This window comes from Oncorhynchus mykiss, chromosome 1 (genome assembly GCF_013265735.2).
Source record: "Oncorhynchus mykiss isolate Arlee chromosome 1, USDA_OmykA_1.1, whole genome shotgun sequence".
Classification (NCBI taxonomy): Eukaryota; Metazoa; Chordata; class Actinopteri; order Salmoniformes; family Salmonidae; genus Oncorhynchus; species Oncorhynchus mykiss.
The window spans coordinates 94,919,164-94,942,812 of record NC_048565.1 but is presented as its reverse complement, the minus strand read 5'-3'; the positions used below and the strand labels follow the sequence as shown (position 1 = coordinate 94,942,812).

General features: G+C 47.0%; 1 protein-coding gene across 1 annotated transcript in view; it reads right to left on the bottom strand.

Annotated features, from left to right (window-relative positions):
* LOC110511675 (ryanodine receptor 2-like) overlaps window positions 1-23,649 on the bottom strand; it is a 532,917-nt gene that overhangs the window by 307,259 nt on the left and 202,009 nt on the right. The window contains exons 8-12 of the mRNA XM_036989200.1: window positions 21,491-21,590; window positions 18,502-18,598; window positions 8,648-8,722; window positions 4,039-4,195; window positions 2,201-2,365 (exon numbers count right to left, since the gene is read on the bottom strand). Coding sequence (XP_036845095.1) covers window positions 2,201-2,365; window positions 4,039-4,195; window positions 8,648-8,722; window positions 18,502-18,598; window positions 21,491-21,590 — 594 coding nt within the window. The remainder of the gene's footprint in view (window positions 1-2,200; window positions 2,366-4,038; window positions 4,196-8,647; window positions 8,723-18,501; window positions 18,599-21,490; window positions 21,591-23,649) is intronic.

Here is a 23,649-nt window from a genome sequence, read left to right as displayed (position 1 = left end):
ACAGTTAGCTTAGCATGATGGCTACGCCCAAAACATCATTACACCGCACTACAAATTCACACGACTCAGAGGTTAAACTGAACCTCTCTCATCAGAACATGTCCCTCACTGAAAACCCATCTGGCTGAATTGATAAATGTCACATCCGCAAACAGGGAGACAGAACGGCTGGCTCTTTGACACTGTTAGCTTAGCATAATAATGCTAATGGTTTTATTCATCAGAATGAGTGTGTTTATGACACGGTTAGCTTAGCCTAATGGCTTTAATTATATGATATAAGCGTAGCTTAATGGTTTAATTCCAGCGAGACAGCCTGGAGCTGATTGAGAAGAGCTCGTTAGGAAGACATTTATAAAAGTCTGTGAGTCATAACTGCTCCTGCTGGACGCCGAGATGTTAGTCGACCGGCTGAGGAAACCATGGAGACGAGCTGAGACCAGACACCTTCTCCTGGGGACCAGGCTGGGCCCTATAGTATCCTCTCTATAGACTAGATAACTTTCTACACCTGCATTGGCTGATGTTTGGGGTTTTAGGCTGGGTTTCTGTACAGCACTTTGAGATATCAGCTGATGCTTTATAAATACATTTGATTGATTGATTGACTGGGGACTCGGCAGGGTCCTATACCTATTCCCTATGAAGTGCACAACTTTTTTTATCAGAGCCCTATGAGCCCTGGTCAGAAGTAGTGCCCTATGAAGGGCGCTAATGTTAATAGGGTTGAAGTTGGGACGCAGGCTATGTTTTAGATCTTCTGATGAGATGAGGTTCACCTCTGGTGCTGCAGGCTGATGTCCACTCCTTTTCCCACATGTTGTTACGTTACAGCCTTATTCTAAAATAGATTACATTTAACAAATGTTCCTAATTAATCTAAACACAATACCACATAATGTCAAAGCTAAAAAATAAAAAAAAACTGTGTTTTAGAAATGTTTGTATAAAAAACAATGAAAAACGGAAATACCTTATTTACATAATCAGACCCTTTGTTATGAGATTTGGTGCATCCTGTTAACATTGATCATCCTTGAGATGTTTCTCCAACTTGATTGGAGTCCGACTGTGGATTGGAGTCCGACTGTGCATTTCAGAGCAAAAACCACCAATCTTTGGCCTGAATGCCAAGCATCACGTCTGGAGGAAACCTGGCACCATCCCTACGGTGAAGCATGGTGGTGCTCCAGGGTTTTCGGGATCTCAGACTGGGGGGTGAAGGTTCACCTTCCAATAGGACAACGACTCAAACCACACAGCCAAGACAACGCAGGAGTGGCTTTGGACAAGTCTCTGAATGTCCTTGAGTGGCCCAGCAAGAACCCGATCGAACATCTCTGGAGAGACCTGAAAATAGCTGTGCAGCAAAACTCCCCATCCAACCTGACAGAGCTTGAGAGGATCTGCAGAGAAGAATGGGAGAAACTCCCCAAATACAGGTGTGCCAAGCGTGTAGGGTCCTACCCAAGAAGACTCAAGACTGTAATCGCTGCCAAAGGTGCTTCAACAAAGTACTGAGTAAAGGGTCTGAATACTTATTTAAATGTCAAATTTCAGTTGTGTTTTTTTATACATTTGCAAGAATTTCTAAAAACATTTTTTTTGCTGTGTCATTATGGGGTATTGTGATGTCATTATGGGGTATTGTGATGTCATTATGGGGTATTGTGATGTCATTATGGGGTATTGTGATGTCATTATGGGGTATTGTGATGTCATTATGGGGTATTGTGATGTCATTATGGGGTATTGTGATGTCATTATGGGGTATTGTGATGTCATTATGGGGTATTGTGATGTCATTATGGGGTATGGCGATGTCATTATGGGGTATTGTGATGTCATTATGGGGTATTGTGTTGTCATGATGGGGTATTGTGATGTCATTATGGGTATTGTGATGTCATTAAGGGGTATTGTGATGTCATTATGGGGTATTGTGATGTCATTATGGGGTATTGTGATGTCATTATGGGGTATGGCGATGTCATTATGGGGTATTGTGATGTCATTATGGGGTATTGTGTTGTCATGATGGGGTATTGTGATGTCATTATGGGTATTGTGATGTCATTATGGGGTAGTGTGGGTCAGAGTAGCAGAGAGGAGATGAGACAGTAATGTGCTGTACCGTATGTTAATGGACAGGCTGTACTGTATTGTGGGTCAGAGGATCAGAGAGGAGATGAGACTGTACCTTTCTCTGCACGCCACCCATGCGTGCACACTTAGCGTCCATGGCCTGGTAGGTGAGCCACAGACAGGTGTCCACATGTTGGATATAACACACGGAGTCCCCATACTTGATATCAGGAACACCCATGCCATCCACCTCCTTCTTTGGCCCCAAGTCCAGCTTTTCCTGGAGAAGGAATGGAGATGAGACATGATGATTAATGAACATAATTTATAATACAAGGGACAAGGGGTTGTAGTTCGGTATGAAATCATTATCATTATTAACAGGCTGTAGTGCAGAATGACCCCTGCTCTGACCTCTCTCTCTCTCTCTCTCTCTCTCTCTCTCTCTCTCTCTCTCTCTCTCTCTCTCTCTCTCTCTCTCTCTCTCTCTCTCTCTCTCTCTCTCTCTCTCTCTCTCTCTCTCTCTCTCTCTCTCTCTCTCTCTCTCTCTCTCTCTCTCTCTCTCTCTCTCTCTCTCTCTCTCTCTCTCTCTCTCCCTCTCCCTCTCCCTCCCTCTCCCTCTCCCTCTCCCTCTCTCTCTCTCTCTCTCTCTCTCTGTATGAAATACAGCTGAGTGCCAGCAATGTATTAGATGTGATATATTCATTATTAACAGGCTGTAGTGCAGAATGATCCCTGCTCTGACCCCTCCTCTCTCTCTCTCTCTCTCTCTCTCTATGAATATATGTTTTTGACCCAGGATTATGCGCTCTGAAATAAACACAGAAACAATGACACACACACACACACACACACACACACACACACACACACACACACACACACACACACACACACACACACACACACACACACACACACACACACACACACACACACGTCATTGGTTGAAGAAATGCAACCTCAACACTCCTGATCCTACAGTCATAACTCATCACACCAACATGAGAGAGAAGAGAACAGCAGGAGAGGGCTGAGTCCCTAATAGAGGCAGAGAGCTGTAGGAACAATGAGAGAGAAGAGAAGAGCAGGAGAGGGCTGAGTCCCTAATAGAGGCAGAGAGCTGTAGGAACCATGAGAGAGAAAAGAGGGGAAGGAGAAGGCTGAGTCCCTAATAGAGGCAGAGAGCTGTAGGAACCATGAGAGAGGAGAGAGGAGAAGGAGAAGGCTGAGTCCCTAATAGAGGCAGAGAGCTGTAGGAACCATGAGAGAGAAGAGAAGAGCAGGAGAGGGCTGAGTCCCTAATAGAGGCAGAGAGCTGTAGGAACCATGAGAGAGAAAAGAGGGGCAGGAGAGGGCTGAGTCCCTAATAGAGGCAGAGAGCTGTAGGAACCATGAGAGAGGAGAGAGGAGAAGGCTGAGTCCCTAATAGAGGCAGAGAGCTGTAGGAACCATGAGAGAGAAGAGAAGAGCAGGAGAGGGCTGAGTCCCTAATAGAGGCAGAGAGCTGTAGGAACCATGAGGGAGAAGAGAGGGGCAGGAGAGGGCAGATAGATGCACAGAGATGTAGAGAGCTGTAGGAACCATTAGACGACAGCTAGATGCAGAGAGCTGTAGGAACCAGTAGAGGACAGCTAGATGTAGAGAGCTGTAGGAACCATTAGACGACAGCTAGATGCAGAGAGCTGTAGGAACCAGTAGAGGACAGCTAGATGCAGAGAGCTGTAGGAACCAGTAGAGGACAGCTAGATGCAGAGAGCTGTAGGAACCATTAGAGGAGATGTAGGAACCCATCACTTCACATCAATCTGTTCTATATAACCGCAGCACACAGCTTCCATCACCCAACATCTCACTACCAGAGACTCCAGCCTCTGTGTGTGTGTGTGTGTGTGTGTGTGTGTGTGTGTGTGTGTTCATTAGTTTGCATGGCTGAGCCAGGCTGAAGTGTACCTTGGAGGGGCGGAAGCAGAAAGCAGTAGACTTGACGTCAGCCTTCTCCTTGTCCATCAGCAGCAGGCCCTTATCCTCCATGATACTGAGGTACTTCCCCGTGGTCACATGACGGAGACGGAAGGGTTGACCCCAGCGGGTGTGGCTGCCGCTCCACCTACAGAGAGGGAGACAGAGAGAGAGACAGAGAGAGACAGACAGAGAGAGACAGAGAGAGAGAGAGAGAGAGAGACAGAGAGAGAGAGAGACAGAGAGACAGAGAGAGAGAGAGAGAGAGAGAGAGAGAGAGAGAGAGAGAGAGAGAGAGAGAGACAGAGAGAGAGAGAGAGAGAGAGACAGAGAGAGAGACAGAGAGAGAGAGCGAGACAGAGAGAGAGACAGAGAGAGAGAGAGAGAGAGAGAGAGAGACAGAGAGAGAGAGAGACAGAGAGAGACAGAGAGGCTATATAAATACATTTGATTTGATTTGATTTATTTCTATACTGTCCTGTAGATGTACAGTACTATCTATAACCCCAGACCTATTTCTATACTGTCCTGTAGATGTACAGTACTATCTATAACCCCAGACCTATTTCTATACTGTCCTGTAGATGTACAGTACTATCTATAACCCCAGACCTATTTCTATACTGTCCTGTAGATGTACAGTACTATCTATAACCCCAGACCTATTTCTATACTGTCCTGTAGACGAACAGTACTATCTATAACCCCAGACCTATTTCTATACTGTCCTGTAGATGTACAGTACTATCTATAACCCCAGACCTATTTCTATACTGTCCTGTAGATGTACAGTACTATCTATAACCCCAGACCTATTTCTATACTGTCCTGTAGATGTACAGTACTATCTATAACCCCAGACCTATTTCTATACTGTCCTGTAGATGTACAGTACTATCTATAACCCCAGACCTATTTCTATACTGTCCTGTAGATGTACAGTACTATCTATAACCCCAGACCTATTTCTATACTGCCCTGTAGACGTACAGTACTATCTATAACCCCAGACCTATTTCTATACTTTCTTCTCCTGTAGATGTACAGTACTATCTATAACCCCAAACCTATTTCTATACTGTCCTCTCCTGTAGATGTACAGTACTATCTATAACCCCAAACCTATTTCTATACTGTCCTCTCCTGTAGATGTACAGTACTATCTATAACCCCAAACCGTCAGTCTGACACAACACAACCCAACACAACACAACAGAACACAGCAGAACCCAACACAACACAGCAGAACCCAACACAACAGAACACAACAGAACACAGCACAACACAACAGAACACAGCAGAACCCAACACAACACAGCAGAACCCAACACAACAGAACACAACAGAACACAGCAGAACCCAACACAACCCAACACAACAAAGCAGAACCCAACAGAACAGAACACAACAGAACACAATACAACAGAACACAACACAACAGAACCCAGCAGAACCCAACACAACACAGCAGAACACAACAGAAGAGAACAGAACACAACAGAACACAACAGAAGAGAACACAACACAACCCAGCAGAACACAACACAACAGAACAGAACACAACAGAACACAACACAACAGAACCCAACAGAACCCAGCAGAACCCAACACAACACAGCAGAACACAACAGAAGAGAACAGAACACAACAGAACACAACAGAACCCAACACAACAGAACCCAACAGAACCCAACAGAACACAACCCAACAGAACCCAACAGAACCCAACAGGCTACAGAGGGCAGAGTATGTATATTCAACCCCAAACCCTGTCCTCATCAGAAACCATGAACACTACAGTATGTCCAATCAGCCCTGATACAAAACAAGGAGAGAAATCTCTGTGTTATCAGGGGACTCCTGTCATGCTGTTTGTAATTAGACACTTCACTGCAAATAGTCTGTGTGTCTATGACTCTGGATGGGAGGAGGGCTCGTCTTCTCTCCACAGACTGGGGCTGACAGAGACACTGTACACCATGTTGGCAGTGGGCCCTGCTGACAGACACACTGTACACCACGTTGGCAGTGGGCCCTGCTGACAGAGACAGTCTTACTGGGAGCTCTATTAACACCGTCACACGTACAACCCCAGGTCAGGATACAGGGTCTAAAAGGAGTCAATACCATGCCCTCTCACGGAGACATCTCCCTGCCCTCTCACGGAGACATCTCCCTGCCCTCTCACGGAGACATCTCCCTGCCCTCTCACGGAGACATCTCCCTGCCCTCTCACGGAGACATCTCCCTGCCCTCTCACGGAGACATCTCCCTGCCCTCTCACGGAGACATCTCCCTGCCCTCTCACGGAGACATCTCCCTGCCCTCTCACGGAGACATCTCCCCGATCTACACTGCTGGGGTCAGAGAGTTAATGGTCTCTGTAGAGGGATAATATTACAGTGTCTATAGAGTAATAATATTACATTTATATTTATCCCTGTGTTTCCTGTCTCTCTGTACCAGTGTATTTATCCCTGTGTTTCCTGTCTCTCTGTACCAGTGTATTTATCCCTGTGTTTCCTGTCTCTCTGTACCAGTGTATTTATCCCTGTGTTTCCTGTCTCTCTGTACCAGTGTATTTATCCCTGTGTTTCCTGTCTCTCTGTACCAGTGTATTTATCCCTGTGTTTCCTGTCTCTCTGTGCCAGTGTATTTATCCCTGTGTTTCCTGTCTCTCTGTACCAGTGTATTTATCCCTGTGTTTCCTGTCTCTCTGTGCCAGTGTATTTATCCCTGTGTTTCCTGTCTCTCTGTACCAGTGTATTTATCCCTGTGTTTCCTGTCTCTCTGTACCAGTGTATTTATCCCTGTGTTTCCTGTCTCTCTGTGCCAGTGTATTTATCCCTGTGTTTCCTGTCTCTCTGTGCCAGTGTATTTATCCCTGTGTTTCCTGTCTCTCTGTACCAGTGTATTTATCCCTGTGTTTCCTGTCTCTCTGTACCAGTGTATTTATCCCTGTGTTTCCTGTCTCTCTGTGCCAGTGTATTTATCCCTGTGTTTCCTGTCTCTCTGTACCAGTGTATTTATCCCTGTGTTTCCTGTCTCTCTGTGCCAGTGTATTTATCCCTGTGTTTCCTGTCTCTCTGTGCCAGTGTATTTATCCCTGTGTTTCCTGTCTCTCTGTGCCAGTGTATTTATCCCTGTGTTTCCTGTCTCTCTGTACCAGTGTATTTATCCCTGTGTTTCCTGTCTCTCTGTACCAGTGTATTTATCCCTGTGTTTCCTGTCTCTCTGTACCAGTGTAGTTATCCCTGTGTTTCCTGTCTCTCTGTACCAGTGTATTTATCCCTGTGTTTCCTGTCTCTCTGTACCAGTGTATTTATCCCTGTGTTTCCTGTCTCTCTGTACCAGTGTATTTATCCCTGTGTTTCCTGTCTCTCTGTACCAGTGTATTTATCCCTGTGTTTCCTGTCTCTCTGTGCCAGTTTGTCTTGTCTCTTTCAAGTCAACCAGCATGTTTTTCCCATGCTCCTGCCTTTGCTATTCTCTCTGCCTGCCTGACCAGTCTGCCTGCCCTGACCTCGAGCCTGCCTGACCAGTCTGCCTGACCAGTCTGCCTGCCCTGACCTCGAGCCTGCCTGACCAGTCTGCCTGACCAGTCTGCCTGACCAGTCTGCCTGCCCTGACCAGTCTGCCTGCCCTGACCTCGAGCCTGCCTGACCAGTCTGCCTGACCAGTCTGCCTGACCAGTCTGCCTGCCCTGACCAGTCTGCCTGCCCTGACCTCGAGCCTGCCTGACCAGTCTGCCTGACCAGTCTGCCTGACCAGTCTGTACCTCCTGGACTCTGATCTGGTTTGGACCTTTTTGCCTGTCCACAACCATTCTCTTGCCTGCTCCCTTTACTTAACCGTGTCTGCAGCAGGGTCTGGTCCTGAACCCTTATAGTCTATAGAGTCTAGTGTTGACAACCCCCCCCCCCCCCTCCCCCCTGTCTGCAGCAGGGTCTGGTCCTGAACCCTTATAGTCTATAGAGTCTAGTGTTGACAACCCCCCCCCCCCTCCCCCGTGTCTGCAGCAGGGTCTGGTCCTGAACCCTTATAGTTTATAGAGTCTAGTGTTGACAACCCCCCCCCCCCCCCTCCCCCGTGTCTGCAGCAGGGTCTGGTCCTGAACCCTTATAGTTTATAGAGTCTAGTGTTGACAACCCCCCCCCCCCCCCCCTCCCCCGTGTCTGCAGCAGGGTCCTGTACCCTTATAGTCTATAGAGTCTAGTGTTGACAACCCCCCCCCCCCGTGTCTGCAGCAGGGTCTGGTCCTGAACCCTTATAGTTTATAGAGTCTAGTGTTGACAACCCCCCCCCCCCCCCCTCCCCCCGTGTCTGCAGCAGGGTCTGGTCCTGAACCCTTATAGTCTATAGAGTCTAGTGTTGACAACCCCCCCCCCCCCCCCCCCCCCCCCCCCCCCCCCCCCCGTGTCTGCAGCAGGGTCTGGTCCTGGACCCTTATAGTCTATAGAGTCTAGTGTTGACAACCCCCCTCCCCCCCCCCCCGTGTCTGCAGCAGGGTCTGGTCCTGAACCCTTATAGTCTATAGAGTCTAGTGTTGACAGGTCGGCATTGTCATACGGAGGCGAGATAGATGTGTCGTTCAACTTACGCCACTCGTAGGGTCTCCAGTCTCCAGAGGGAGCGGGCGTGGATGGACACAGCTCCCCCCTCGTAGTGCACCGTCCTGGGGAAGAAAAGAGAAGTGAGTGGGGGGGGGGGGGGGGGTGGAGGTGGTTATCAGCCATGCTTCCACCACAGACCAGACCATTACACTGGTCTGTATCCCTGAGAAATAAGAGCCTGCTGCTGATGTCCTCATCAAGCACATATTCACACGTTACACACTTCACCTTGGTTTGGAGGAATAAGACAGGAACATCTATGGGCAACTTATTTCATTTCCTTCCAGGTTCTTCTGCTGTGTTTCTCTGTGGATAGTGAGGGCAGTATCTAGGCCTACATCAGTGGATAGTGAGGGCAGTATCTAGGCCTGCAGTAGTGGATAGTGAGGGCAGTATCTAGGCCTACAGTAGTGGATAGTGAGGGCAGTATCTAGGCCTGCAGTAGTGGATAGTGAGGGCAGTATCTAGGCCTGCAGTAGTGGATAGTGAGGGCAGTATCTAGGCCTGCAGTAGTGTATAGTGAGGGCAGTATCTAGGCTTACAGTAGTGGATAGTGAGGGCAGTATCTAGGACTACAGTAGTGGATAGTGAGGGCAGTATCTAGGCCTGCAGTAGTGGATAGTGAGGGCAGTATCTAGGACTACAGTAGTGGATAGTGAGGGCAGTATCTAGGCCTACAGTAGTGGATAGTGAGGGCAGTATCTAGGCTTACAGTAGTGGATAGTGAGGGCAGTATCTAGGACTACAGTAGTGGATAGTGAGGGCAGTATCTAGGCCTACATCAGTGGATAGTGAGGGCAGTATCTAGGCTTACAGTAGTGGATAGTGAGGGCAGTATCTAGGACTACAGTAGTGGATAGTGAGGGCAGTATCTAGGACTACAGTAGTGGATAGTGAGGGCAGTATCTAGGCCTACAGTAGTGGATAGTGAGGGCAGTATCTACGCCTCCAGTAGTGTATAGTGAGGGCAGTATCTAGGCCTGCAGTAGTGGATAGTGAGGGCAGTATCTAGGCCTGCAGTAGTGTATAGTGAGGGCAGTATCTAGGCCTGCAGTAGTGTATAGTGAGGGCAGTATCTAGGCCTGCAGTAGTGGATAGTAAGGGCAGATTCTAGGCCTGCAGTAGTGGATAGTAAGGGCAGTATCTAGGCCTGCAGTAGTGTATAGTGAGGGCAGTGTCTAGGCCTGCAGTAGTGGATAGTAAGGGCAGATTCTAGGCCTGCAGTAGTGTATAGTAAGGGCAGTATCTAGGCCTGCAGTAGTGTATAGTGAGGGCAGTATCTAGGCCTGCAGTAGTGTATAGTGAGGGAAGTATCTAGGCCTGCAGTAGTGTATAGTGAGGGCAGTATCTAGGCCTGCAGTAGTGTATAGTGAGGGCAGTATCTAGGCCTGCAGTAGTGTATAGTGAGGGCAGTATCAGGGCCTGCAGTAGTGGATAGTGAGGGCAGTATCTAGGCCTGCAGTAGTGGATAGTGAGGGCAGTATCTAGGCCTGCAGTAGTGGATAGTGAGGGCAGCATCTAGGCCTGCCTCAGTGGATAGTGAGGGCAGTATCTAGGCCTGCAGTAGTGTATAGTGAGGGCAGTATCTAGGCCTGCAGTAGTGGATAGTGAGGGCAGCATCTAGGCCTGCCTCAGTGGATAGTGAGGGCAGTATCTAGGCCTGCCACAGTGGATAGTGAGGGCAGTATCACGGCCTGCAGTAGTGTATAGTGAGGGCAGTATCTAGGCCTGCAGTAGTGTATAGTGAGGGCAGTATCTTGGCCTGCAGTAGTGTATAGTGAGGGCAGTATCTAGGCCTGCCTCAGTGGATAGTGAGGGCAGTATCATGGCCTGCAGTAGTGATTAGTGAGGGCAGTATCAGGGCCTGCAGTAGTGGATAGTGAGGGCAGTATCTAGGCCTCCAGTAGTTGATAGTGAGGGCAGTATCTAGGCCTGCAGTAGTGGATAGTGAGGGCAGTATCTAGGCCTCCAGTAGTGTATAGTGAGGGCAGTATCTAGGCCTGCCTCAGTGGATAGTGAGGGCAGTATCATGGCCTGCAGTAGTGATTAGTGAGGGCAGTATCAGGGCCTGCAGTAGTGGATAGTGAGGGCAGTATCTAGGCCTGCAGTAGTGGATAGTGAGGGCAGTATCTAGGCCTGCAGTAGTGGATAGTGAGGGCAGTATCTAGGCCTGCAGTAGTGGATAGTGAGGGCAGTATCTACGCCTCCAGTAGTGTATAGTGAGGGCAGTATCTAGGCCTGCAGTAGTGGATAGTGAGGGCAGTATCTAGGCCTCCAGTAGTGTATAGTGAGGGCAGTATCTAGGCCTGCAGTAGTGGATAGTGAGGGCAGTATCTAGGCCTCCAGTAGTGTATAGTGAGGGCAGTATCTAGGCCTCCAGAAGGTTTAGTAGGTTCATACCAGGAGGATTTAACAGGTCGAGTAGGTTCATACCAGGAGGGTTTAACATGTTCATACCAGGAGGGGTTAACAGGTTCAGTAGGTTCATACCAGGAGGGTTTAACATGTTCATACCAGGAGGGTTTAACAGGTTCAGTAGGTTCATACCAGGAGGGTTTAACAGGTTCATACCAGGAGGGTTTAACAGGTTCAGGAGGTTCAAACCAGGAGGGTTTAACAGGTTCAGTAGGTTCACACCAGGAGGGTTTAACAGGTTCAGTAGGTCCATACCAGGAGGGTTTAACAGGTTCAGTAGGTCCATACCAGGAGGGTTTAACATGTTCATACCAGGAGGGTTTAACAGGTTCAGTAGGTTCATACCAGGAGGGATTAACAGGCTCAGTAGGTTCATACCAGGAGGGGTTAACAGGTTCAGTAAGGCTGAACAGGAGGGTTTAACAGGGTCAGTAGGTCCATACCAGGAGGGTTTAACAGGTTCAGTAGGTTCATAACAGGAGGGTTTAACAGGTTCAGTAGGGCATAACAGGAGGGTTTAACAGGTTCAGTAGGTTCATACCAGGAGGGTTTAACAGGTTCAGTAGGTTCAAACCAGGAGGGTTTAACAGGTTCAGTAGGGCATAACAGGAGGGTTTAACAGGTTCAGTAGGTTCATACCAGGAGGATTTACAGGTTCAGTAGGTTCATACCAGGAGGGTTTAACAGGTTCAGTATGTCCATACCAGGAGGGTTTAACAGGTTCAGTAGGTTCATACTAGGAGGGTTTAACAGGTTCAGTAGGTCCATACCAGGAGGGTTTAACAGGTTCAGTAGGGCAAAACAGGAGGATTTAACAGGTTCAGTAGGTTCATACCAGGAGGGTTTAACAGGTTCAGTAGGTCCATACCAGGAGGGTTTAACAGGTTCAGTAGGTCCATACCAGGAGGGTTTAACAGGTTCAGTAGGTCCATACCAGGAGGGTTTAACAGGTTCAGTAGGTTCATACCAGGAGGGTTTAACAGGTTCATACCAGGAGGGGTTAACAGGTTCAGTAGGTCCATACCAGGAGGGTTTAACAGGTTCATAGCAGGCGGGTTTAACAGGTTCAGTAGGTTCATACCAGGAGGGTTTAACAGGTTCAGTAGGTCCATACCAGGAGGGTTTAACAGGTTCAGTAAGTCCATACCAGGAGGGTTTAACAGGTTCAGTAGGTCCATACCAGGAGGGGTTAACAGGTTCAGTAGGTCCATACCAGGAGGGTTTAACAGGTTCATACCAAGAGGGTTTAACAGGTTCAGTAGGTCCATACCAGGAGGGTTTAACAGGTTCATACCAAGAGGGTTTAACAGGTTCAGTAGGTCCATACCAGGAGGGGTTAATAGGTTCATACCAGGAGGGTTTAACAGGTTCAGTAGGTCCATACCAGGAGGGTTTAACAGGTTCATACCAAGAGGGTTTAACAGGTTCAGTAGGTTCATACCAGGAGGGTTTAACAGGTTCAGTAGGTCCATACCAGGAGGGTTTAACAGGTTCAGTAGGTCCATACCAGGAGGGTTGAACAGGTTCAGTAGGTCCATACCAGGAGAGGTCAGGAGGTTCAGTAGGTCCATACCAGGAGGGTTTAACAGGTTCAGTAGGTCCATACCAGGAGGGGTTAACAGGTTCATACCAGGAGGGTTGAACAGGTTCAGTAGGTCCATACCAGGAGGGTTTAACAGGTTCAGTAGGTTCATACCAGGAGTGTTTAACAGGTTCAGTAGGTTCATACCAGGAGGGTTTAACAGGTTAAGTAGGTTCATACCAGGAGGGGTTATCAGGTTCAGTAGGTCCATAACATGAGGGTTTAACAGGTTCAGTAGGTTCATACCAGGAGGGGTTAACAGGTTCAGTAGGTTCATACCAGGAGGGGTTAACAGGTTCAGTAGGTTCATACCAGGAGGGTTTGACAGGTCCATACCAGGAGGGTTTAACAGGTTCAGTAGGTTCATACCAGGAAGGGTTAACAGGTTCAGTAGGTTCATACCAGGAGGGTTTGACAAGTCCATACCAGGAGGGTTTAACAGGTTCAGTAGGTCCATAGCAGGAGGGTTTAACAGGTTCAGTAGGTCCATACCAGGAGGGTTTAACAGGTTCAGTAGGTCCATACCAGGAGGGTTTAACAGGTTCAGTAGGTCCATACCAGGAGGGTTTAACAGGTTCAGTAGGTCCATACCAGGAGAGGTCAGGAGGTTCAGTAGGTCCATACCAGGAGGGTTTAACAGGTTCATAGCAGGAGGGTTTAACAGGTTCAGTAGGTCCATACCAGGAGGGTTTAACAGGTTCAGTAGGTCCATACCAGGAGGGGTTAACAGGTTCAGTAGGTCCATACCAGGAGAGGTCAGGAGGTTCAGTTAGAAGAGTGTACACGTACATTTGGATTACATAACAACCTTCTATTTAACATCCAAAGGCACCATGACTTGAGACAATCCTTTCCGGATTGGTGCAATGCCTTTAACTTCCCACAGATCGTTTGGAGTAGAGGTTCTTCGATAACGAGGACAGAGGCTGCTGAAGTGTGTTTAACGTTGACAGGAGGTCCAGGGAGGCCAGGTGAAACTGATCCTCTGGAGGAAATGTATATTTCAGGCTGCTGAGAGCTAGGCAGTGTACCTTTGTCCATCCATCCATCCATCCATCTCTCTCCCTCTCTCTCGCTCTCCCTACCTCTCTCTCTCTCCCTCCCTACCTCTCCCTACCTCTCTCTCCCTCTCTCTCCCTCCCTCCATCCATCATCCCTCCCTCCATCCATCTCTCTCCCTCCCTCTCTCTCCCTCCATCCATCTCTCTCCCTCCCTCCATCCATCTCTCTCACTCCCTCCATCCATCTCTCTCACTCCCTCCATCATCCCTCCCTCCTTACCTCTCTCTCTCCCTCTCTCCCATCATCCCTCCCTCCCTACCTCTCTCTCCCTCTCTCCATCATTCTTCACTCCCTCCATCCATATCTCCCCCCCTACTACCTCTCTCTCCCTACCTCTCTCCCTCCCTCCCTTCATCCATCCCTCCATCCCACTTCTTCTCAATCCCTCTTTCCATCTCTCTCCCTCTCTAACTCTCTCTCCCTCCATCCATCTCTCTCCCTCCATCCCTACCTCTCCCTCTCTCCCTCCCTCCATCATCCCTCCCTCCCTCCCTCCACCCATCTCTCTCCCTCCCTACCTCTCTCCCTCCCTCCATCATCCCTCCCTCCCTCCCTCCCTCCATCCCTCTCTCCATCCATCACTCACTCCCTCCCTCCATCCCACTTCTTCACAATCCCTCTTTCCATCTCTCTCTCTCTCTCTCCTTCCCTACCTACCTCTCTCTCTCTCTCTCCCTCCATCCATCCCTCTTTCCATCTCCATCTCTCTCTCCCTCCAACCATCCCTCCCTCCCTCCCTACATACCTCTCTCTCTCCCTCCATCCATCCCTCTTTCCATCTCCATCTCCTTCCCTCCATCCATCCCTCTTTCCATCTCCCTCCCTCTCTCCCTCCATCCATCTCCCTCCCTCCCTCCCTCCCTCTTTCCATCTCCCTCCCTCCCTCCCTCCCTCCCTCTTTTCCCTCCCTCCATCCCTCCCTCTTTCCATCTCCCTCTCTCTCTCCCTCCCTAAAGAGTAGAACTACCTACTCTGTTCTCTTCTTTGAAGCAGAACAGTGGATGCCCTACTTTGAAGGTAAGCCCACACACTTCTGCATCCAAGGAAAACGCACACACACACACACACACACACACACACACACACACACACACACACACACACACACACACACACACACACACACACACACACACACACACACACACACACACACACACACACACACACACACACACACACACACACACTGCGTACAAACATTACACTTTGGGTAAAAGCCGACTTTTATTCCTGTGTGAGAGCAGCTCTCCTAGAGCCCTTCATCCCAGCATGCTCTGCTGCATTGACGTCCTATCAAACAACAGAGGATCGATGATGTTTACCCTGCTGCTTTACTGACAGTCCTGATCACAGTCCTGATCACACTGACAGTCCTGACCCTACTGACAGTCCTGACCACAGTCCTGACCACACTGACAGTCCTGACCCTACTGACAGTCTTGACCACAGTCCTGATCACACTGACAGTCCTGACCACACTGACAGTCCAGACCCTACTGACAGTCTTGACCACAATCCTGATCACACTGACAGTCCAGACCCTACTGACAGTCCTGACCACAGTCCTGATCACACTGACAGTCATGACCCTACTGACAGTCCTGACCACAGTCCTGACCACACTGACAGTCCTGACCCTACTGACAGTCTTGACCACAGTCCTGATCACACTGACAGTCCTGACCACACTGACAGTCCTGACCACAGTCCTGATCACACTGACAGTCCTGACCACACTGACAGTCCTGATCACACTGGCAGTCCTGACCACACTGACAGTCCTGACCCTACTGACAGTCCTGACCACAGTCCTGACCACACTGATAGTCCTGACCCTACTGACAGTCCTGACCACACTGACAGTCCTGACCACAGTCCTGATCACAGTGACAGTCCTGACCCTACTGACAGTCCTGATCACACTGACAGTCCTGACCACACTGACAGTCCTGACCACACTGACAGTCCTGACCACAATGACAGTCCTAATCACACTGACAGTCTTGACCACAGTCCTGACCACACTGACAGTCCTGATCACACTGACAGTCCTGATCACACTGACAGTCCTGACCCTGCTGACAGTCCTGACCACAGTCCTGATCACACTGACAGTCCTGACCCTACTGACAGTCCTGACCACACTGACAGTCCTGACCACACTGACAGTCCTGACCACACTGACAGTCCTGATCACACTGACAGTCCTGACCTTACTGACAGTCCTGACCACATTGACAGTCCTGACCACACTGACAGTCCTGACCACAGTCCTGATCACACTGACAGTCCTGACCACAGTCCTGATCACACTGACAGTCCTGATCACACTGACAGTCCTGACCCTACTGACAGTCTTGACCACAGTCCTGATCACACTGACAGTCCTGATCACACTGACAGTCCTGACCCTATTGACAGTCCTGACCGCACTGACAGTCCTGATCACACTGACAGTCCTGACCCTACTGACAGTCCTGACCACACTGACAGTCCTGACCACACTGACAGTCCTGATCACACTGACAGTCCTGACCACAGTCCTGACCACACTGACAGTCCTGACCCTACTGACAGTCCTGATCACAGTCCTGACCACACTGACAGTCCTGACAGTCCTGATCACACTGACAATGTATACTGTGATGGTCCTGTTAAACCAGGCTATACTGTGATGGTCTGTTAAACCAGGCTATACTGTGATGGTCTGTTAAACCAGGCTATACTGTGATGGTCTGTTAAACCAGGCTATACTGTGATGGTCTGTTAAACCAGGCTAGACTGTGATGGTCTGTTAAACCAGGCTATACTGTGATGGTCTGTTAAACCAGGCTATACTGTGATGGTCTGTTAAACCAGGCTATACTGTGATGGTCTGCTAAACCAGGCTATACTGTGATGGTCTGTTAAACCAGGCTATACTGTGATGGTCTTGTTAAACCAGGCTATACTGTGATGGTCTGTTAAACCAGGCTATACTGTGATGGTCTTGTTCAACTATAGTTGCTGTAACTGTACAGTCGTGGCCAAAAGTTTTGAGAATGACACAAATATTAATTTCCACAAAGTTTGCTGCTTCAGTGTCTTTAGATATTTTTGTCAGATGTTACTATGGATACTGAAGTATAATTACAAGCATTTCATTAGTGTCGAAGGCTTTTATTGACAATTACATGAAGTTGATACAGAGTCAATATTTGCGGTGTTGACCATTCTTTTTCAAGACCTCTGCAATCCGCCCTGGCATGCTGTCAATTAACTTCTGGGCCACATCCTGACTGATGGCAGTCCATTCTTGCATAATCAATGTTTGGAGTTTGTCAGAATTTGTGGGGTTTTGTTTGTCCGCCTGCCTCTTGAGGATTGACCACAAGTTCTCAATGGGATTAAGGTCTGGGGAGCTTCCTGGCGATGGACTGGCGATGTTTTGTTCCCCGAGCCACTTAGTTATCACTATTGCCTTATGGCAAGGTGCTCCATCATGCTGGAACAGGCATTGTTCGTCACCAAACTGTTCCTGGATGGTTGGGAGAAGTTGCTCTCGGAGGTTGTGTTGGTACCATTCTTTATTCATGGCTGTGAGCCCACTCCCTTGGCTGAGAAGCAACCCCACACATGAATGGTCTCAGGATGCTTTACTGTTGGCATGACACAGGACTGATGGTAGCGCTCACCTTGTCTTCTCCGGACAAGCTTCTTTCCGGATGCCCCAAACAATCGGAAAGGGGATTCATCAGAGAAAATGACTTCACCCCAGTCCTCAGCAGTCCAATCCCTGTACCTTTTGCAGAATATCAGTCTGTCCCTGATGTTTTTCCTGGAGAGAAGTGGCTTCTTTGCTGCCCTTCTTGACACCAGGCCATACTACAAATGTCTTCGCCTCACTGTGCGTGCAGATGCACTCACACCTTCCTGCTGCCATTCCTGAGCAAGCTTTGTACTGGGGGTGCCCCGATTCCGCAGCTGAATCAACTTTAAGAGATGGTCCTGGCGCTTGCTGGACTTTGAACCACTCTCCTTGAAGTTCTTGATGATCCGATAAATGGTTGATTTAGGTGCAATCTTACTGGCAACAATATCCTTGCCTGTGAAGCCCTTTTTGTGCAAAGCAATGATGACAGCACGTGTTTCCTTGCAGGTAACCATGGTTGACAGAGGAAGAACAATGATTCCAAGCACCACCCTCCTTTTGAAGCTTCCAATCTGTTATTCAAACTCAATCAGCATGACAGAGTGATCTCCAGCCTTGTCCTCGTCAACACTCACACCTGTGTTAACGAGAGAATCACTGACATGATGTCAGCTGGTCCTTTTGTGGCAGGGCTGAAATGCAGTGGAAATGTTTTTGGGGGATTCAGTTCATTTGCATGGCAAACAGTGACTTTGCAATTAATTGCAATTCATCTGATCACTATTCAAAACATTCTGGAGTATATGCAAATTGCCATCATACAAACTGAGGCAGCAAACTTTGTGAAAATTAATATTTGTGTCATTCTCAAAACTTTTGGCCACGACTGTAGATCAGTTGGACAGCAGGTAACAGTCTATAGATACACAGAGGATTATAAATTATATGGTAAAGGATATTTCAAGGACTAGCGTCTGTCATCATAGATGAAGGATATCTCCTAGTCAACCACGTACCTGGGCTGCTCCTCCCCCCAACGTCTGTCATCATAGATGAAGGATATCTCCTAGTCAACCACGTACCTGGGCTACTCCTCCCCCCAACGTCTGTCATCATAGATGAAGGATATCTCCCAGTCAACCACGTACCTGCGCTGCTCCTCCCCATGTTCTCCCGACGGCACTGTCAGACATTCATCCATGTGACCATGGAGCAGCCTCAGCACGTCCCCACCGATCATGAACCCTGCAGGTGGAGAGAGGACTGGTTAGCCTGTCTCTGGACCAGACAGCGGGAAGCCTCTGTCCCAGACATGACATTAGATAAGATCAATGTGCAGGGTGTTGTGGTAGAATCAGAATTCTTGAGGTAACATTGATAAATAAGATGTTTTATCAATTTTTATAAGTATGCTTATGTGGGAAAAATGACTTGGGGCCCAGAGAGCGGAGAGGTCAGGTTAGTCTTATCTGTGAATGTGTCTGTAACTATTCCTAAACCATGTGAAGGGATGGTGTGATTAATGGGGAACCAGTTAGTTGGCTCCACAATGTCTGTGTGCCAGTCACTCCTCTCCGTGAGCTTGTCCAGGAGGGGTTGTATTTGATATGGGAGTATCTAGAATTGACAATTGATATATGCCATTGGACGAGGTAATGTTTTGGTCCCAAGTGGTACCAAGAACGAGATAAGTACTTCGTTTCGGAGACCAACTGAACGATAATTTATAGCTAATGCTATCTAGCTATGGTATACTCCTTTTTCAAGTAAAAGTTTTTTAGTGAAATGTTCCTAAGATCTGTTATTTGTCATGTGAGTTGAGATGCGTGTGTCTGGGCTATAAATGATACTAAGAACTGTTTTGTAAGCACTCTCAGAGAATTCATTTATAGACACTGAATTGATCCGAGAGTCACAGGGCTTTGGTGAAGCTCATATAATTAAAGATGGACTTTATGATATAACTCCTGACTTGTGTGTGTGGTTTGCTCTCTCATGATTTTGGTAAATACAGGAAATTTCCACGACAAGGGACATCAGCGATCAGCGATGAATTTGTTTCTATGATTTTGTTGTTTATTTTTTGCCTTTCGTATTTGACGTGTTTATCTTTCATTTGTAGAAGAGATCTTGGTCTCCACATGACACCATGTCAAAATAAAGGATCAGTCAAGTAACTAAATAAAATACCTTTCTAGGGGAGGTTTTCCACCGTGCTTCTACAGCTGCATTGCTTGCTGTTTGGGCCACCCCTCATAGCCTGGTTCCTCTCTAGGTTTCTTCCTAGGTTTTGGCCTTTCTAGGGAGTTTTTCCCAGCCACCGTGCTTCTACACCTGCATTGCTTGCTGTTTGGGGTTTTTAGGCTGGGTTTCTGTACAGCACTTTGAGATATCAGCTGATGTAAGAAGGGCTTTATACATACATTTGATTTGTTTGGGGTTTTAGGCTGGGTTTCTGTACAACACTTTGAGATATCAGCTGATGTAAGAAGGGCTTTATAAATACATTTGATTTGTTTGGGGTTTTAGGCTGGGTTTCTGTACAGCACTTTGAGATATCAGCTGATGTAAGAAGGGCTTTATACATACATTTGATTTGTTTGGGGTTTTAGGCTGGGTTTCTGTACAGCACTTTGAGATATCAGCTGATGTAAGAAGGGCTTTATAAATACATTTGATTTGTTTGGGGTTTTAGGCTGGGTTTCTGTACAGCACTTTGAGATATCGGCTGATGTAAGAAGGGCTTTGTAAATACATTTGATTTGATGACATCGTATTTCACTGCTATAAGCCCTTGTATGAATCATCAGTTGGAGGGAGGATGTCAATCCAGTTGGTTGTCTTGTCAGTTCATCTTTTCTCAGGGGCTTTGGATACAATGTCCCCCTGTTTGTTTTTATGATCCCCTATTAGCTTTTACAGTAGCATCATTCCTGTTTATATGACCCCCATTAGCTTTTACAGTAGCATCATTCCTGTTTATATGACCCCCATTAGCTTTTACAGTAGCATCATTCCTGTTTATATGACCCCCATTAGCTTTTACAGTAGCATCATTCCTGTTTATATGACCCCCATTAGCTTTTACAGTAGCATCATTCCTGTTTATATGACCCCCATTAGCTTTTACAGTAGCATCATTCCTGTTTATATGACCCCCATTAGCTTTTACAGTAGCATCATTCCTGTTTATATGACCCCCATTAGCTTTTACAGTAGCATCATTCCTGTTTATATGACCCCCATTAGCTTTTACAGTAGCATCATTCCTGTTTATATGACCCCCATTAGCTTTTACAGTAGCATCATTCCTGTTTATATGACCCCCATTAGCTTTTACAGTAGCATCATTCCTGTTTATATGACCCCCATTAGCTTTTACAGTAGCATCATTCCTGTTTATATGACCCCCATTAGCTTTTACAGTAGCATCATTCCTGTTTATATGACCCCCATTAGCTTTTACAGTAGCATCATTCCTGTTTATATGACCCCCATTAGCTTTTACAGTAGCATCATTCCTGTTTATATGACCCCCATTAGCTTTTACAGTAGCATCATTCCTGTTTATATGACCCCCATTAGCTTTTACAGTAGCATCATTCCTGTTTATATGACCCCCATTAGCTTTTACAGTAGCATCATTCCTGTTTATATGACCCCCATTAGCTTTTACAGTAGCATCATTCCTGTTTATATGACCCCCATTAGCTTTTACAGTAGCATCATTCCTGTTTATATGACCCCCATTAGCTTTTACAGTAGCATCATTCCTGTTTATATGACCCCCATTAGCTTTTACAGTAGCATCATGTTTGTTTAGGCTCTTTATGGGTGTCAGTCCAGGGCATCCCTCCATTAATCCTGGAGAAGTCTCAATCTGGGGCAGAGACAGACACCTACCTTGGAACAGTGTGTGTGTGTGTGTGTGTGTGTGTGTGTGTGTGTGTGTGTGTGTGTGTGTGTGTGTGTGTGTGTGTGTGTGTGTGTGTGTGTGTGTGTGTAAGTGTCTGTGACCCACCTTGGAACAGTGTGTGTGTGTGTGTGTGTGTGTAATTGTCTGTGACCCACCTTGGAACAGTGTGTGTGTGTGTGTGTGTGTGTGTGTGTGTGTGTGTGTGTGTGTCTGTGACCCACCTTGGGCCACCTCGCTGCCAGAGCAGACGGTAGCCACGCTCCATAGGGTCTGCTGGAAGGCTGCGTCCACGTGCAGGCTGTCGTTACCGTACGACAGGTGCTGCATGGAGAAGGAGGAAATAAAACACTGCTGAGTGGTATGACAGGAGGGTTAGGGTGGAGTGGTATAACATGAGGGTTAGGATGGAGTGGTATGACAGGAGGGTTAGGGTGGAGTGGTATGATAGGAGGGTTAGGGTGGAGTGGTATAACATGAGGGTTAGGATGGAGTGGTATGACAGGAGGGTTAGGGTGGAGTGGTATGGCAGGAGGGTTAGGGTGGAGTGGTATGATAGGAGGGTTAGGGTGGAGTGGTATGATAGGAGGGTTAGGGAGGAGTGGTATAACAGGAGGGTTAGGATGGAGTGGTATGATAGGAGGGTTAGGGTGGAGTGGTATGGCAGGAGGGTTAGGATGGAGTGGTATGATAGGAGGGTTAGGGTGGAGTGGAGTGGTATGATAGGAGGGTTAGGGTGGAGTGGTATGATAGGAGGGTTAGGGTGGAGTGGTATGATAGGAGGGTTAGGGTGGAGTGGTATGATAGGAGGGTTAGGGTGGAGTGGTATGATAGGAGGGTTAGGGAGGAGTGGTATAACAGGAGGGTTAGGGAGGAGTGGTATAACAGGAGGGTTAGGGTGGAGTGGTATATTAAATGTACTGTTTACTGGTGAAGTGGACCTGTGTACTATATTAAATGTACTGTTTACTGGTGGAGTGGACCTGTGTACTATATTAAATGTACTGTTTACTGGTGGAGTGGACCTGTGTACTATATTAAATGTACTGTTTACTGGTGAAGTGGACCTGTGTACTATATTAAATGTACTGTTTACTGGTGGAGTGGACCTGTGTATTATATTAAATGTACTGTTTACTGGTGAAGTGGACCTGTGTACTATATTAAATGTACTGTTTACTGGTGGAGTGGACCTGTGTACTATATTAAATGTACTGTTTACTGGTGGAGTGGACCTGTGTACTATATTAAATGTACTGTTTACTGGTGGATTGGACCTGTGTACTATATTAAATGTACTGTTTACTGGTGGAGTGGACCTGTGTACTATATTAAATGTACTGTTTACTGGTGGAGTGGACCTGTGTACTATATTAAATGTACTGTTTACTGGTGGAGTGGACCTGTGTACTATATTAAATGTACTGTTTACTGGTGAAGTGGACCTGTGTATTATATTAAATGTACTGTTTACTGGTGAAGTGGACCTGTGTACTATATTAAATGTACTGTTTACTGGTGAAGTGGACCTGTGTATTATATTAAATGTACTGTTTACTGGTGGAGTGGACCTGTGTACTATATTAAATGTACTGTTTACTGGTGGAGTGGACCTGTGTACTATATTAAATGTACTGTTTACTGGTGGAGTGGACCTGTGTACTATATTAAATGTACTGTTTATTGGTGAAGTGGACCTGTGTACTATATTAAATGTACTGTTTACTGGTGAAGTGGACCTGTGTATTATATTAAATGTACTGTTTACTGGTGGAGTGGACCTGTGTACTATATTAAATGTACTGTTTACTGGTGAAGTGGACCTGTGTACTATATTAAATGTACTGTTTACTGGTGGAGTGGACCTGTGTACTATATTAAATGTACTGTTTACTGGTGAAGTGGACCTGTGTACTATATTAAATGTACTGTTTACTGGTGGAGTGGACCTGTGTACTATATTAAATGTACTGTTTACTGGTGAAGTGGACCTGTGTACTATATTAAATGTACTGTTTACTGGTGGAGTGGACCTGTGTACTATATTAAATGTACTGTTTACTGGTGAAGTGGACCTGTGTATTATATTAAATGTACTGTTTACTGGTGGAGTGGACCTGTGTACTATATTAAATGTACTGTTTACTGGTGAAGTGGACCTGTGTACTATATTAAATGTACTGTTTACTGGTGGAGTGGACCTGTGTACTATATTAAATGTACTGTTTACTGGTGAAGTGGACCTGTGTACTATATTAAATGTACTGTTTACTGGTGAAGTGGACCTGAGTACTATATTAAATGTACTGTTTACTGGTGGAGTGGACCTGTGTATTATATTAAATGTACTGTTTACTGGTGGAGTGGACCTGTGTATTATATT